We start from the raw sequence: 16,783 nt of genomic DNA, 5'->3' as shown, positions 1-16,783 counted from the left end.
TCGTGGCTATGGGCCGAAGCTGCAGCCCAGACTCCTGTGTAGAACCCCCACCTGGTGCAGCGAGCTCCTGCGGCCTGGCCGCTCATTGGGCTGAGGAATGGAGACCCGGTTACGGTCCTTGCTCGCTCCTCGGGGCGGCGTCCGCCCCGGGCGCAAATCCCAAGTGGGAAGCTCTGCTCCTGAGCTCCCCAGCTCCCAACCCTCCGCCTCCCCGGGGCCCAGCTGCCGGGCTCTGCGGGGATGTTGCAAGGGGGCTATTAGCTGCAAGGCCCAAAGATAAAGTCAGGTGCGCCGGGGTTGGATGGCAAACCAGCGCCTCACGGACACCCCAGTGCCTTCCCCTGGCTGCCTCCAGCCCCCGGCCGAGGAGGGGTCTCTCCAGACCGATGGGCTTGTTTCTAGACGCCAGGGTTGTGTCTAATTATCTTTCCTATGTTTGTGGGACTCGAGACGGGCCAGTCGGGAGCCGGAGCCTGCACGGGGAGGCGATTTTCTTCCCCACTTCCCGTTTCTGCTGTCTCCAGGTTGGCTTATTTTGAGGGTGTGTTTGGAAGAGGCCAGTCGGCGCTAATTACACCAATTAGCCATCACCCCGAGGGGCCAGGGCCTGGGAGGGGGCGGGTTACAAATAACACGTAGCCTGATATTTATAATTAAAGCATTCGTCAGTTTCTGCCTGGCGCGGAGCCAACGCCCACTCGGCCTCTCCGCGCCAGGGGCACACGCTGGCGCTGCCCTGCCCCGGGCCCAGCAGTGCCAGGTGACAGAGGCAAATCCCCGGCTGGCGGGGGGGTTGGTGTTTCAGCGCAAACCTGGCTGCTGAGGGTGAGTCACTGTGGCTGGGAGAATTACAGCCTGGGTGGCCAAAGGCAGGGTGTTTACGGCCTTCCCAGGCCCCCTTGCCGTGCGCCGGCTGGACTGGAGCTAGAGCGAGACACCCCAGGAGCAGGCTCTGGCCCCTTCCCTCCATCTGGCCAGCTTGAAAGCCTCTCCCGCCCGCTCCCCCCAAGCAGCCCCAGCTCAGGGGGACCAGGACAGCCCTGCCCCCGCCTGCCCTGGGGCACAGAGAGCCAGGCCTGGCTGCTCAACGCTCCTGCAGAGCAGCCGGGGCTGGCTGGGGGAGCCCGACCCTGCTCCAGCCCCCCTTGCAGAGCAGAGGCCAGGCAGGGCCTGGAGCCAGGTGCTGACTCGAGCGTGGGCAGGAGTGAGGTCAGATGCCAGCGAGCGGGGGCCGAGATCCCGGCTCGCGGCCTGGGCCCTGCCAGACGGTGGCTTTGGCAGGCCCAGGGCTGTGGTCAGGCTGGAGGCCAACGAGAGGCCCAGCTACCGCCCCCTTCCCCCTCCTGGCAAGTCACAGCCTTGGGCGCCCCCATCTCTGACCAACCGCGGCCCCCGCCCAGGCTCCAGGCAACCTGGGAGGACCCCGTCGTGCTCGGCACCGGCACCCACAGCTGCAGCATCTCCCAGGCCGGGGCCCTGCCCCCCAGAGCTCACCAGAGCGGGGCCCTGCAAGGGAGGGGAGACGCCGGTTTGTGCTTCAGGAATATTAGGAACCCAGCTTTGCCGGGGGCCTCTCCGGAGCCCCATGCGTGAGAGCGCCAGGCACAGCCGCCCAGCCAGGCCGGGCCGGGCACAAGTGCTCCAGGGAGCGTGTTGCCCTCTGGGAAGGGGCAGGCGGGGGAGGAAGGGGGGTTCTCGAAGGAGTTCTCCGATGAGCTCTGGAGCAGCAAAGCCAGGCACTCGCGGGGCCCGCCTGGGATCGGGACGTCGTCCACCTCTGGGCCCTCCCAAGCACCGGCATTTCGCTTACACCCTCTGCAGGCCGGCCGGGTCCCCAGCGCCCAGGGAGGCTTGGAAAGGGCAAGTGACTGGCCCAAGGTCGCAGAGGGCGTCTGTGGCAGAGCTCGGAATGGAGCCCAGGCAGACATCCTACCTGGGCCCTGGCCCCTGGGTTTCCCTTCCCTGCAGCAAGCGCGGGGCCCCACTGAGGACCAATAGCCTCCCCCTCCGCTGGGCCGGGCCCTGGGGGCTGCTCACTGGCCTCGTGGGGATTTTAGCTGCCCGGGCTCGGGGCGGCTGCGGAGCTGGCACGAAGGCGGCTCAGCCCATCGGCCGGCGAGGTCTGTTCCTGCATTGCCGGGACCTGGCAAAGTGCCCAGCGTCTGCCCGCACGGCCCCCCGGCATCGGCCCCACGGCCCTGGGTGATGGAGCCAGGTCAGGCCCATTCCCCCCCGCTCGCAGCGGGTTTGCCGGCATTCGGGATCCCGGCTCGGGTCCAGGGCGCCCGGACGCCCCATCGCTCCTCGGGGCGCAGGCCCTGCCCCCCCAGCTCGGCAGTGGCTGTGCCCGTTGGGCATGTGGCGCTCCCACGGGGCCGGGAGGGGGCTGGATTTGTCAGGCTCATGCCAAAGTGGCCCCGTCCCTGCAGAGCCCAGGAAGGGGCTGGCATGAGAGTGGGGGAGGGGCTGGTGGAGTTGAGTGGGGAGGGCTCTGGTAGGGGGCTGGGGCACAGAGGGAGGCGGGGGGACTGGCAGGAGGCAACGTGGGGCAGAGCCTGTGCCCCTTGCCCCAGGCTGGCTGGTGGGGGGAAGGCAAGCCGCCTGGACGAGGCCTGGGACAGCAATGATAGGGAACGGCCCCCGGGTCGGCTGGGACAAGGATCCACCTCCCCTTCCGCTCAGAGGGGTCCTGGCTCTGGCCGGGGGTTGATCATTTACTCACAGGAAGCGTGGTTCACCAGACAGCTCAGGGCTGGGAGCCAGGGGTCCTGGGTTCTAGCCCCACCTCGGGGAGGGGAGTGGGGTCTAGTGGTCAGAGCGGTGGGGGCGGGGAGCCGGGACTCCTGGGTTCTGTCCCCTGCATGAGTCGGTGGAACTCCCTCCTCCGGTGCATCCCGGTTTAACCCTCACCCTGTGGGCAGCCCCTTCCTGGTGAGGACATGGGGGTGCCGGGCCTGGGCAGCTGGGGTCCTGTGCTGCAGGCTGGGAGCTGGCAGATTAACACTGAACCTCAGCTCCCCTCCCCCCATCTGCTAGCAGAGCTGCCCCTCCCCCTTCCACTCCCCAAACGCCCCTGCCGGCTCAGCCCCTTGCCTGGTGCTGCCCTGCCTCACCCCAGAGGCAGCTGCATTTCTGGGCTGGGGGGGGCTCGCCAGGTGTGCAAAGTCAAAGGCTTCTGGGCGGGGGGGTGCCTGGGAGCGATCTGCAGGGCAGAGGGGATAAATCTTTCGGAGTGACGGCTCAGATAAGGCCCAGCCTTGGAGATGGGGCTAGACTGGGAGATAATTAACCGCCCAGCCCCGGGGGGCCGCCCTGCCCTGCCAGCCCAGCCCGAAAGGATTCCTGGCTGAACGCCATGCCCAGCACGTGGGGGGCCCTGGGTGGGAGCCCAGCCGGAAGGACGGGGACCCTCCTACTAGCTGGCCACAGGGTTGTTCAGGGACCATGCCGGTCTGGGCAGGGCCGGCTGGGAGAACCAGACCCAGCTGCCCTGAGGCTGAGCTGGCTCTCCAGGAGCAGGGGGCGCCGGCCTGTCTCATAGCAATGGGACTCAGGCAGGGCGCTCCCGGCTCCTCCAGCCACCAAAGCCAGGGTGCAAGGCAGCTGGAGACTCTCCTGCTGGGAGGGGCTGCGGCTTTGGGGGGTTTAACGGCCCCCCCGGGCGTCTGGCTGCGGCGGCCCCCGGAAACGAGGTGCGTTCCCAAGAGCTGGCCCCGGAATCCGGCTCCGGGAGAGGGGGTTGCAAGTCAAACTGCGCCCTGGACACGGCTCAGGCCGGCAGCTCCCATCCCCCACAGAGCCGGCTCTTGGCCTCCCACGGTCCCAGCAAGACCAGGCGAGAGCGTCATCGGGGGGCGGGGGGAGCTCAGCTCCTATGGTCCCAGAGTCACTGCCATGCCCGGCCCCGCAGGGCTCCCCCAGGCCGGGCCCATGGCAGGAAGCCCCCAGTCCTGGCCTGTGCACCACAGGTCAGCAAGCCTCCTTGGGAAGCCCGGCCAGAGGTGCTGGCTGATTCCACGAGGCCGAAACCTCGCACAGCACCCTCTGATTCCTCGCACGGCACTGCCCGATTCCTCGCACGGCACCCTCTGATTCCTCGCACGGCACTGCCCGATTCCTCGCACGGCACCCTCTGATTCCTCGCACGGCACTGCCCGATTCCTCGCACGGCACCCTCTGATTCCTCGCACGGCACTGCCCGATTCCTCGCACGGCACCCTCTGATTCCTCGCACGGCACTGCCCGATTCCTCGCACAGCACCCTCTGATTCCTCGCACGGCACTGCCCGATTCCTCGCACGGCACCCTCTGATTCCTCGCACGGCACCCTCTGATTCCTCGCACGGCACTGCCCGATTCCTCGCACGGCACCCTCTGATTCCTCGCACGTCACCCTCTGATTCCTCGCACGGCACTGCCCGATTCCTCGCACGGCACCCTCTGATTCCTCGCATGGCACTGCCCGATCCCTCGCACGGCACCCTCTGATTCCTCGCACGGCACTGCCCGATTCCTCGCACGGCACCGCCTGTGGGGATCTGGTTTTAGTGTCTTTAAATAGAACAAGCCCCAAGCGCCGCCTCACCCCCGTGGGATGTGACCTCTGACACCAGCACCGCCGAGTGGGATGGAGCCCGGGGCAAGTGGTGGGGCTGAGCCAGGTGGCACAAGGAGCCTTTCTGCCTGTGCCCACCTAGGTGCAGGTAGCTCTGTCGTGGGTCCCCCCCGACCTGCCACCCCAGTGTGGACAGGCTGGAGAGCCCCCCTCCCCCGGCCCAGGCTGGAGAGCCCCCGGGTGTGAGATCCAGCTACGTGGCTCAGGGACGTGAAAACGCCACCCGCCACGCAGGTGCCGTATTAACCCTCGGGGCACCGAGCGGCTGGTAGATCAGCTCCCAGGCCCCGAAGGCTCCCCCGGCCGTACCCGCCTGGCAGCTGCTGCCAGCCCTTGGCAGAGTGTCCCCGGGGTGCAGGCCGAAGCCCCGCCCGCCGGTTGTGCTTTGCGCCGAGTGCTTACCCAGCGCCGCCCCTCGCGGGAGCAGAAGTCACTTTCCAAGGTAAAGCCGAGGGAGGCTGGTCCCTGGGCCGCCGGCTGCCACGCAAGAGACACCCGCTCGCCAGGGAGGGGCAGGAACCCACCCTGCCAGCTGCCTGCCCCACTCCCACCGAGCCCACCAGAGGGCAGTGAACTGGCCGTGCCCCGCGCAGCCCCACGGGGCTGGATCCACCTCTGGCCCGAAGAGCCAGCCCGGCCCTGCTCACACACCAGCTCTGGGCCTAACCCTGGCTAAGCCCAGCACAGCTGTCCGGGCCGCAGCCTGATTGTCTGGGCAGCCGCCATTGGGGGGTTCCAAAAACTCTTTGCTCTGCTGCTTTGTTCCATGCACTCAGGCCAAAGGCCCGGTCGGGGGCCGGGGGTTACGGCCCCCCTGGTCCTGGGGAACCCCGGGGCGGGAGCGCGGGTGCCCCAAGCCAAGGCCCTGCAGGACACCAGGGATTGGAACCCACGGCTGGGCTGGCCCGAGTGTGGGAGAATCACACGAGCCAACCTCAGGGCAGGTGGGGGCAAGACACGGGCCGGGGCCTTGGAGAGCAGGGGCCCTGTGACAGTCACAATTGTTAACGTGGGGAAACCGAGGCAGGAAGCAGAGCCCAGGCTTGTTCAGTGACAAAGTCAGCAATAGAAGCCACGAGTCCTGGCTCCCCCCACTAGATCCCACTCCCCTCCGGGAGCCGGGCACGGACACCTGGCATTGGCCTCTCCCTGCTCCGGCGCACACAGGGCTCCAGGACAGGGCGGGTCAAACACGGAGCTGAGCCCCGGAGCCAAGTGTGGGCCCGATCCTGTGGCGGGCCCGATCCAGTCCCTCCCTCTGCAGCGCCGCGATCCTAGCTCGGCCCCACGAGGCTGGGCATGGCCTAGCCAGAGCTGGGGGCCGGCTCAGCTCCCTGCCCCACAGAGCCTGAGTCATTTCCCTTCTGGGAACCCTGCCCCTCTGGCTGGCTGGGAGTCACCCCCACGTGGCCCCTGCCTCCCCCCGCCCAGCCCCGCGGGCCAGAGGCAGCTGACTGGTGGGTGGGCGAGAGGCACCGCGGCCTCGGGGCACTCCCGGCCAGGCAGGGATGCAGGCTCTGAGCAGGCGCCCGGCACTGCCGCCAGCTGGCACACGCCTCCCGCCACCCCACGGCTGGCACCCAGGCGCCGGGCGCTCGAGCGGGGCTGTGGCGCTGCTAACCCAGAGGGTGCTGCCCCCTCGTGCCAGCCTCGGGCGGGCAGGACAGGCCTTTGCTCTGGGCTAGGGCCCACGTGGCTGGGCGGATCCCACGGGCGACACAGGAGTCATGTGGGTGCAGCCCAATCACAGCGGCCCCCGGCCGGGCGGGGACGTGGTACCAGGCACAGAGCGGGGGTGGGGCGCGCCCCGGGCACCTCCCTCAGGGGCCTGGCGGCCTGGAGCCTGGGAGCCAGCGTCACCCGCCGCATCCGCCCAGACAGCCTGGTGGGCCCACCAGCCGGTCCCTCTGAAACCTAGCCAGGAGCAGGCAGCTCCCAGAGCCCCGCCCCACCCCAGGAAGAGGGCCCCCCACCTGATCCGCACCCCAAGGAGCCAGGGATCTGTGGCTGGACCCGGGGAAGGGCTGCCCGGTGGGGCACTGGACTGAGGGTATTCTCAGCTGACACCACCCGTGCTGCCAGGCGCCCCCAGACCCCCCCCCCGAGATCAGGGCCCGTCGGGCTGGGCGCCCCCAGGCCCCCCGAGATCAGGGCCCGTCGGGCTGGGCACCCCCAGGCCCCAGCTGAGAGTGACCCCCTGTGTGGCCAGGGAGCCTGGTGCCCACAGCGCTGGCTGGCAGGAGGGAGGCACCGTGGCTGGCTGGGCCACCCTCTTTCCCCTGCCCCCGGCCACGGGCTCCTGCCCTGAGCCCACTTGCCCAGCATGGCCCATAGTGGGGGTGCCTGCAGCACAACCACAACCAGAGCATCCACCCAGAGACCTGACCCCCCTGGCAGCGGCTCCCCTGCAGAGACGGGCACCGGGCAGGCCCCGCGTCCCTGTGACGGGCACCCCGGCCCCGCAGAGCCCAGAGGCGGGCACCCTGCAGGGTCAGCCCAGGCCCTGCCTCCCCGTGACGGGCACCGTGCGGGAGTCCCAGTGCTACCGACCTCAGAAAAGGCAGCAGTGCAGCCCCCCGGCCCCGTGACTCCCCCGCCCGGCCCAGGTGCTGTTTCTAACACACACGTCACCTCCTCCACGCAACGCTGAATTCATTGACGCCCGCCCGGGGCCTGTCACGGCTCCCAACTAGGCCAGGCCAGGAGCGGGGGCAGCCTGTGCGCCTGGCGCCCGGAGCACCCTGGACCAGCGGGCAGGCCCGTGCAGGCGGAGCAGTCGCCCTCCCAGCTGGCGCCCACAGGCCGGTGCGGGAGGAGCCACCTCCACTGCTGGGCAGGACAAACCACCAAAGAGCCACCAGTCGGATCAGACTGGACACGTGACCCTGGCTGCCCTAGTGACCAAGATCCAGGGAGCAGGAAGAGCCAGGCCTAGTGGGTTATGAGTCACGTTACCTCTGTGCTGGGCGCCCCCAGACCCCGGCCGAGATCAGGGCCCATCGGGCCGGGTGGCCCCAGGCCCTCCCGAGATCAGGGCCCGTCGGGCCGGGCGCCCCCAGAGCCTCCCGAGATCAGGGCCCGTCGGGCCGGGCGCCCCCAGACCCCGGCCGAGATCAGGGCCTGTCGGGCCAAGCGCCGCCCAGACCCCGGCCGAGATCAGGGCCCGTCGGGCCGGGCGCCCCCAGAGCCTCCCAAGATCAGGGCCCGTCGGGCCGGGCGCCCCGAGACCCCGGCCGAGATCAGGGCCCGTCGGGCCGGGCGCCCCCAGATCCCAGCCAAGATCAGGGCCCGTCGGGCCGGGCGCCCCCAGAACCTGGCCGAGATCAGGGCCTGTCGGGCCGGGCGCCCCGAGACCCTCCCGAGATCAGGGCCCATCGGGCCGGGCGCCCCGAGACCCTCCCGAGATCAGGGCCCGTCGGGCCGGGCGCCCCGAGACCCCGGCCGAGATCAGGGCCCGTCGGGCCGGGCGCCCCCAGATCCCGGCCGAGATCAGGGCCCGTCGGGCCGGGCGCCCACAGAACCTGGCCGAGATCAGGACCCGTCGGGCCGGGCGCCCCCAGATCCCGGCCAAGATCAGGGCCCGTCGGGCCGGGCGCCCCCAGAACCCGGCCGAGATCAGGGCCCCGTCGAGCCGGGTGCCCCCAGGCCCCGGCCGAGATCAGGCCCCGTCGGGCCGGGCGCCCCCAGACTCCGGCCGAGATCAGGGCCCGCCGGGCTGGGCGGAGCAGAGATCAGCAGGCAGTTCAGCGAGGAGGCCTGGCCTGGGGGTCCCCAGCATGGCCCTGGGGAGCCCAGAGGAGGAAGCGATGCCGAGGGCCAGAGGTTGGTCCGGGGGCGACTGAGCCGCGAGGAGACGGGGCTCCCAGGGGCTGGGCAGGGGGAGAAGGGACGAGCTGAGGGCAGCAGGCTTGGGGTTGGGACGCAGGGCCAGCCTCCCCCACACCACTGCTCTCTGGGGACCCCGGGGTCCTGGCCAGGGCTGGGTCACAAGGGCGCTCCAGGGAGTCAGGCGGCCGCGCGGCTGACGCCAGCGGAGGGGCAAGGTCCTCTTGGCCGGAAAGGGGCGGCCGGGCGTGCGGCATGGGAGGGCCCAGGGGCACTGGGTGCAAGCGGCTACCCAGGGCAGCCACGTGTGACAGGGACCGGCCTTGACCCTCCCCGGAGTCGGCGCCCACTGGCCTTGCGTGGGACGGAGGGGCACCCGCGGCCCAGCGGATGCAGAGCCCCGAGCCCCCTCCCCGCCCAGCCCAGGGACTGGGGCAGGCATGCGAGCCCAGACGAGCTCCCAGCCCCACACTAAGAGCCACGGCCGAGCCCCGTGGGAACTGGGCCTGGGACCTTCTGCCCGGAGCGGCCCGAGATGGTGCCGTGCCCTTCTCCTGTGCTGCACGTGTCCACCTGCCCCCCCACCATGGGGCAAGCGCCACCCTGGGACCCAGGAGCCCCGGCCTTGGCAAGCAAGAGGGCTGCAGCAGTTAGCCCAGAAGCAGGACTCCTGGGCCCTTTCCTGGGCAAGTCACATTGCTGTTCTCTGCCTCAGTTTCCCCAGGAGTTAGAATGATCCTGAGCAAATTGCTGAGGGGTACCAGTGGGCCTGGTGTCAGAAGAGCCCTGAGACTGCTTCCTGCAGCACCGTCCCCTACCACCAGGGAGCAGAACAGCCCCTACTCCCCCCAGCCGGCTGCTGCCCCCCATTCAGCCTCCCAGCCCCACACTGGCTGGGCCGTGGCTTGGCACGAGGCTGGTGGGGCCCCCAGCCTGCAGAGCCACAGGGCTGGGTACAGCCGAGCCCCACTGGAAAGCCAGCTGCCTGCGCTCAGCCTCTGCCCCCCTTCACCCGCCCGTGGGAACGTGCAGTAAATTGTGCAGCCAGCCAGGGCCGGGCCGCCTCGCTCCGGTTTGACTCACATGGTGAGCTGGCTCGAAGCCCACGCAGGGTCAGGGCGTGCATCTGCCAGCCGCTGTGCAGCAACCAAGCCCTGACCCATGCCAGCGGGGGGAGCGAGACCCTGTCTGAACCCAGGAGCGCTGACCACTAGGCCTCACTCCCTCATAGCTAGGAGCTGGGACCAGCACTCCTGGCTTCTCTTCCTGCTGGGCGGGGGAGTGATGTCTAGTGGACAGAACTGGGGGGAAGGGGCAGGGCTGGGAGCAGGAGTTCTAGGCCCTAAGTGGCTCATCCAGTGACTTGCTCCGGGAGCCTGCCCCCGTGACTTGGTTTCCCCTTGTGCAGAGGGCCGGTGTCCCAGAGCTCAGCTGGCTGGAGTAGCAGGAAGCAGGGCGAGACTGTGATTTACAGTCGTTCAGAGTCCACCCCACACCAGCAGCCCAGCCCTGCCCTGCCCACGCTGCCGCCCCGCCCTGTGCTGGGGGAGGACAGAGGGATCCCCTGGAAGTCAGTACGTGACCCAGGAGTCCTGGCTCTTAGCGCCAGTCCTGTTCTAACCACTAGGCACCATTCCCATCCCACAACGGGGACAGAACCCAGGGGTCCTGGCTGCTCTCCTGCCAGGCTGGGGGCTGACGCCGGTGCAGGGCAGGAGGACTTAGAGCAAGGAGAAGCCGCAGCACCGTGCCAGGCAGGGTCGGGCCAGGGGGACCAGCGCCCGGGGAGGGAGCCGGGTGAGCTCTGGGGCAGGGAAGGGGATTTCCTGTTAGCTTGGTGGCACCGTGTGAGATCCCCGTCCCTGCGTGCCTGGCCCAGGGGGTGGGGTCTCTGGGGGAGAACTCCTGCGGGGAGGCACGTAGGGAATGGCCCAGCCAGCCAGCCCCTGACCCTGGGGGAAGATGCAACCAGAGACAGAGATAACACCTGGGCCAGGATAAGGGAGGGGGCGGGGCTGCCTGGAGCTGGGGCCAGTTGCAGGGTGTGTTAGTTTCCCCGGCTGGCTCAGGGAGAAGGGAGCCGAGCTGGCCTGAGGGGACGGGCCCCCTTACCCCTCAGCTGGGCTGTACTGGCGGCTCCCGGATCCTGTACCGGTCTGCGCTGTGCTGCGTCCCTGGGCGCCCCCGTTCTGCCTGCTGGCCGAGAGCCACGGCTGGCTGCGGACGGGGGTGCAGGGCCCGGGGACTCCTGTGACACCCCAGCCAGTGGCTAACTCCCAGCACTTCGGTCCCAAACCCACAGATGCCAAGGGGCCCGATCCTGGGAGCTGCCTGGCCATGGGCTGTGAACTGGCATCAGAGGGGCATGGGGCCCGCGTGGCCCTGCACACCCAAGAGCTGGTGAGCGCCTCCTCCCTCTGTGGCTGAGGGCCAGCTCCGCCCCAGAGCAGGCTGCACCTGGGGGTGGTAAGGGAACCCTGGGTGTTGCTGAGCTGCTGGCATTTTGCGGATGGGCACCTGGATGGCGCGGTGCAGCCCCCAGAGCACCCCTCTCGGCTGGAGCCCTGTGGCCAGGGGCAGCCGCGAATCCTCCTGCCCACTGCCTGCTCACCCTGGCAGCCATCTCCTCAGGACCTCATGTCCTAGGCCAGGCAACGGGTGACCCAGAGATCTCTGCAGCCCCTTTCCTCCCCCTCCATCGCCCCCCTGGGGGGAGGGCCCTGCCCTCCCCAGCTCACTGATGAATGCACTAGCAGCCCCAGATCTCCGGCCACTCCGAGCACCGTGTTCCTGCCAGCCACCAGCGCCCAGGGCCAGACGCCCCCCAAGCCGCAGCACAGGGCCTGACCCTGCCAGGCTGGCTCTCTGGATGTGGGGGGCCTTGTGGGAGAAGGAGACGGGGAGCCCTCAAGGCCTTGGCCACCGCCCCGTACCAGGCGGGGGAGGAGAGCTGCTGGCTCCCAGGCCCACGCTCTGACTTCCCCGAGCCCAAGCCGGCTGACTCCCAAGAGACGGACGCTGGGGCCAGATTCCTTTTATTCCCATGGCTGGGCCGCAGTGACACGGGTGCCAGCGCCCACAGCACCAGTCTGTGTCCAGGGCCTGCTGGGTCCCACGCGGGGCACGGGAAGAGCCCAGCTCCCGCCAGTGGGCCAGCAGAGACAGGAGCAGGTGGCCGGGTATGGGAGCCCCAGTGCGCAGACGGGCACAGGTCTGGGGCCCCGTCCAGGGCAGCGCTACAGGTATTTGTAGACGACCTTGTCGGGCAGGGTCTGCACTTCCAGCCGCACGGGGCACTTGTAGAAAAAGGAGAGCAGCGTCTCGGTGTAGCCCACCAGGAAGTAGAACTTGTAGGGCGGCAGGCGCTGCAGGAAGACGGCGCAGATGATCAGCACGTTGGCCCGGCGCTTCAGCACGATCTCGTTGGCCAGGCAGCCGTGGAAGGTGCCGTAGATGAACTTGCGGATGAAAACGTCTTCCACGGTGCGCTCGGCAGCCCCGGCCTCAGCATCCAGGTTACCTGCAGGGCAGACAGGGCCGGGGGCTGAGGGCACGGCACCTGGCACCAGGCCTGGAAAGGCTGCAAGCAGCACCAGCCACAGCAGGGGGCTGTGTGGCTGTCCAGCGCAGGGCTGGGTCTGGTTTGTGGGGAGGGGGACTCCCAGCTCTGCCAGCCCCGGCCTCTCCCAGCAGGGGGCGCTGTGGGGAACAGGGCAGGGCGCTGGCTGGGGGCAGCTCCCAGCTCTGCCAGCCCCGGCCTCTCCCAGCAGGGGGCGCTGGGGGGGGGGGCAGGGCAGGGCGCTGGCTGGGGGCAGCGCCCAGCTCTGCCAGCCCCAGCCTCTCCCAGCAGGGGGCGCTGTGGGGAACAGGGCAGGGCGCTGGCTGGGGGCAGCTCCCAGCTCTGCCAGCCCCGGCCTCTCCCAGCAGGGGGCGCTGTGGGGAACAGGGCAGGGCGCTGGCTGGGCGCAGCTCCCAGCTCTGCCAGCCCCAGCCTCTCCCAGCAGGGGGCGCTGTGGGGGGGGGCAGGGTAGGGCGCTGGCTGGGGGCAGCTCCCAGCTCTGCCAGCCCCGGCCTCTCCCAGCAGGGGGCGCTGTGGGGAATAGGCTGGGGTGCTGGCTGGAGGAGCCGGGCCGCAGGGCCGTGGCTGGCAGGTCACTCACTGGTGTGCAGGGAGAGCCAGCCCTTGCGATGAGCGATGTAGTGGGGCGGGTGGGCCTGCTCGTACGTCACCGGCTTGTCTCCTTTCCCGACTCGCACTCTGGCCGCCCGGTTCTGCAAGACAACACCCATGAAAACAACAGCAGGGCCAGGAGAGGGGGTAACGTCTTCCCCTCTCCACTGGCATTAATCGCCCAGGGGGACCATGGCAACAGGTTGTCAGGGCGCTTGGCAAGACCCCCAGGTACCAGGCCGACCCCGCTGCCCACGTGCCACCTTCCTTGGGACTGGCGCTGCCATGTCCCTTCACTCACGGCCAGCAGCGGAAGAGCCGGGTGCGCGCGGCTTCCTGCAGAAAGCTGCACCTGTGTTCACGTCCCTGCTAACAATGCCCCAGATCCTACCCGGACAGCGACTGGGACTCACTTCCACTCTCAGGGCAGCCAAAGGTGCAGGCTACAGAGCAAAGCCCAGAAGCTTCAGTCCCCTGCTGCCCTTGCACAAGGCAGAATCACTTCTGTGCCTCAGTTTCCCTGAGGGACATGATGAGGCAGCGACTTCGTGGCAAACCTGAGTGTAGAGCCCAGAAGTCCCAACTCCCAGCCCTAACCGCAGCACGGCTGCTGGGCCACATGGAGCTGGGATAGGCTCCGCTAGAGACAGCAAAGGCTCCCGGGCCTGGCCTGCGAGCAGGGTCCTGTGCTGCCCAGCTGCTTGCTCGCTGCCTTGGGCCCCGCAAACTCTTTGGCCAGGCCTTGAGGTGCTGGCCCTTCACACGGGGTCCTCTCCACCTATGGCTTTGCAGGAGCAGAGGAGCTGTTACCTACCTTTCAGCTCCTGGAATTCCTGGAGGGGCTGCCCACAGGGATTCCACCGCTGGCCCCAGCCTCCCAAGTGGGCGACGCGTGCATGGGCCGTGTGCGCCAGTGGTGGGATCTCACAGACAGACCCTCGCAGCAGCAGCCACGGGGTTAATGGCAGGACTCCCCACCGCAGCCTCACGCACTTACCTTGTGACATACAGCTGTGGTCTGAATAGCCCGGCTGCAAGGACGGAGCCAGGAGAAAGCGCCCCGGGACCATGGGGTGGCCTAGCAAAGCAAAAACCAAGGAGTCAGGGAGCAGGGGAGGTGACGAGCGCAACACACCCCTGGCTACGTGCCGGGGACTGACCCAGGAGCTGCAGCACCAGACACGAGCCCCTGGCCGCTGAGCTGCAGGAGTCACATTTGCGGGCGCCGGGAGCCACCTGCTAGACTGAGCCATGGCACGCCCAGAGTCTGTCTAGTGCCCTGCTGGCCAGCTCCAGAGCCACGGGCTCCTGGGAGCTTTGCATCCCCCCGTGAGCTTGGCTCTCGGGGCATGCAGCAGGCCACGCCCGGCCCGGGGCTGTGGATGTGAGGTGCGTTGCCACCTGCCACCAAGCGGCTGCAGGCCTGGATGGCAGCATGGGTCAGCGCACTGCAGCTCCTGGGCCACACACCTGGCCGGCTCTTGCGGGCACGATAAGGTGACCAGACGTCCTCCTTTGAGAAGGACAGTCCTCCCCAATAATTACATCCTCCTTTTGTCCTTCTTTGAAAAAAATTGTCTTTTGCCAAAAACATTTATCCCGCTGTTTTTTAAAGTATCATTATACTGCAATTGAACCCCTGTTAAAAGGCTTAATATACAGTAAAAGTACACTTAGAGGGTATTTATGAAATGTTATTGTTTATTTTGAGCCATTTTAATTTAATGTCAATGTGATTTTTTAGTTGACATTGACACAAATACTAATTTTGGCGGTGTAAATCGCAAAGGCAATGAAAATGTTCATAAGAAAATGATGCATTTAATTGGGAAAGCGATTACTGGAATTGGTTGCAATGACCATATTGTATCTAATGCCATCAATACAGCATCAAGCTTAGTGTCCATCGATGTTGAAGTTGTGATACCTCAAATGTATTGAGACTGAGGGGGGATATGATAGAGGTCTATAAAATCATGAGTGGTGTGGAGAGGGCTGATAAAGAAAAGTTATTTATTAGTTCCCTAAATAGAAGAACTAGAGGAGACCAAATGAAATTAATGGGTAGCAGGTTTAAAACTAATACAAGAAAGTTCTTCTTCACACAGCGTGTAGTCAACCTGTGGAACTCCTTGCCAGAGGAGGCTGTGAAGGCTAGGACTATAATAGAGTTTAAAGAGAAGCTAGATAATTTCATGGAGGTTTTAGCCAGGGGATAAAATGGTGTCCTTGGCCTCTGTTTGTCAGAGGCTGGAGAGAGATGGCAGGAGATGGGCACAGAGATGGCTTGATCATTGTCTTCGGTCCACCCTCTCTGGGGCACCTGGTGCTGGCCACTGTCGGTAGACAGGATACTGGGCTAGAAAGACCTTTGGTCTGACCCAGTACGGCCATTCTTATGTTCTTATTTACATTTTGAATGATTCACTGTACAAGTTACATCATTAAAGACTTTTTGCGAAGAAGCCTCAGTTGAATATAAAAAACTGTTGGGATATTCGAAAACAAGATAGTTAGCTTTAATGCCAACCATTGAATGAAAGCTGCAATTGTTCGAGCCTTTAAAATAATATTTTCTAAGTTTGGGAAAATGTCCACTGATCTTGAAAAACTTTAAGAATGAATCTGCTGAAGTAACTCTATTTTGTTCTCAATCAAGCAACTTTGTTCCAGTCAGTTATAAAAAGTATTGAAAAAGAGCATATAACGTCTACAGAAGTGGGATTGCATGTTAAACAATTAAAGGAGCAACTTTAATCACATCTTGAGTCCAACTTCCTTCCAATGGTTGTAATTACTAATTTAAACAAATTACAAGAGAGCAATCCAGGAATGAAGAAAGAATTTACGAGGGAGGCTTTTATAAAAATGCTCTTGAATATCTAGAAAATTGGACTAAGCACAACGAACCAGTGTACATATTTCATTGAATACTACTGAATGAAGAAATTCAATGGAATAAAATCCCTGAAACAGTTTTATTCGTTAAAGAAAAATTTAGCATCACAATAAATGACAATTTATTGTTCGACAAAGTACAAAGAATTCACAATAAAAGACAATGAATGGACTGAACGCCAAATTGATAAAAAATGGATCGAGATTTTTAATTTCTTAAAAGAGTGACAAATATTGATGTTTTTAATGTTACATGACTGTTTTTAAGTCAAGTCTGTCTGTCTTATAAGACGACGAATATCGTGATCATTTATTTATAGGGTTATTTATATATGGACACAAGTAAATATTTTTTGTCAACACAGCGTCCTCCTCGCACATTTTCAAATTCTGGTCACCTTAGGGCACGAGCCGCCTCCCCCAGTAACAGGAGCACCTGAGCAGCGGGGCAGAGAGCAGCTTGGGGACAACTACATGCCCCCCCCCCGGGCTCTGCCCAGCCAGCCCCCCCCCCGCGCCTAGCCCCCCCCGGGCTCTGCCCCCCCCCCCCCCCCGCGCCTAGCCCCCCCCGGGCTCTGCCCCCCCCCCCCCCGGCCTAGCCCCCCCGGGCTCTGCCCCCCCCCAGCCAGCCCCCCCCCCGCGCCCAGCCCCCCCCCGCGCCTAGCCCCCCCCGGGCTCTGCCCCCCCCCCCCGCCTGCCCCCCCGCGCCCTCCCCCCCCCTCGCCCCCCCCCCGCGTTCTACCCCTCCCTCCGCGCTAAGCCCCCCCCCGGGCTCTGCCCAGCCAGCCCCCCCCCGCACCTCCCTTCCGGGCTCTGCCCCCCCCCGGCTGTGCCCAGCCAGCCCCTCACCACCAGGCCGCTTCCCCACAAGGGCGCCGCCATCTTGGAACGTTCCAAGCTCCGCCCGCTGCGGGGGGGGGGGGGCGTACAGCAGCCGGACCGAACCAAACTGCGCCACCCGGACCCCGCCCAGGACCAGGGCCTGTTGTGCCAGGCGCGAGCCCCGAGCCCGGGGGGGCGTGGCCTGGCCTCCCTCGCCTGCAGCTTCATCGCGTTGCAGCCCCGCCCCTACCCTGGGCCTGCCCCGCCCCTGCCCCGCCCTGGCGCGCTGGGGTTGCAGATGGTCCTGCAGACACACGTGACCGTGCACCCCGGTCCCCATCACCCCTGGTCCGCAAACCCCGGGCAGGTCTCTGGTCTCCGTGTTTCCCGGACGGAAAGCTCCAGTGCTGGACTGCGCGGTTCAGCACTGGACCCCGGGCCCCCTAGCACAG

At 65.9% G+C, this 16,783-nt stretch overlaps 1 protein-coding gene across 1 annotated transcript; it reads right to left on the bottom strand.

Annotated features, from left to right (window-relative positions):
* Window positions 1–11,458: 11,458 nt before the first annotated feature.
* On the bottom strand, window positions 11,459–16,515 carry MRPS24 (mitochondrial ribosomal protein S24). Its single transcript, XM_075910767.2, has 4 exons — window positions 16,359–16,515; window positions 13,609–13,689; window positions 12,601–12,712; window positions 11,459–11,960 (listed from the first exon to the last, which is right to left on the bottom strand). Exons 1-4 carry the CDS (start codon window positions 16,389–16,391, stop codon window positions 11,677–11,679), a joined length of 510 nt encoding a protein of 169 aa, XP_075766882.2. The 5' UTR covers window positions 16,392–16,515; the 3' UTR covers window positions 11,459–11,676.
* Between the last annotated feature and the right edge of the window lie 268 nt (window positions 16,516–16,783).

Source organism: Pelodiscus sinensis, chromosome 28 (genome assembly GCF_052426305.1).
Source record: "Pelodiscus sinensis isolate ZL-2025 chromosome 28, ASM5242630v1, whole genome shotgun sequence".
Taxonomy (NCBI): domain Eukaryota; kingdom Metazoa; phylum Chordata; order Testudines; family Trionychidae; genus Pelodiscus; species Pelodiscus sinensis.
Note: the sequence above shows the minus strand (reverse complement) of the source record. Positions and strands in the feature narration are given on the sequence as shown.

Excerpts from the sequence above, each read along its gene's own strand:
- MRPS24 (XM_075910767.2), bottom strand. The coding sequence starts at position 16,391 with ATGGCGGCGCCCTTGTGGGGAAGCGGCCTGGTG. Across the intron at positions 12,713-13,608 it reads CCACAGCTGTATGTCACAAG|AACCGGGCGGCCAGAGTGCG; the intron begins GTAAGTGCGTGA and ends GTTGTCTTGCAG. Across the intron at positions 11,961-12,600 it reads CTGGCTCTCCCTGCACACCA|GTAACCTGGATGCTGAGGCC; the intron begins GTGAGTGACCTG and ends TCTGCCCTGCAG.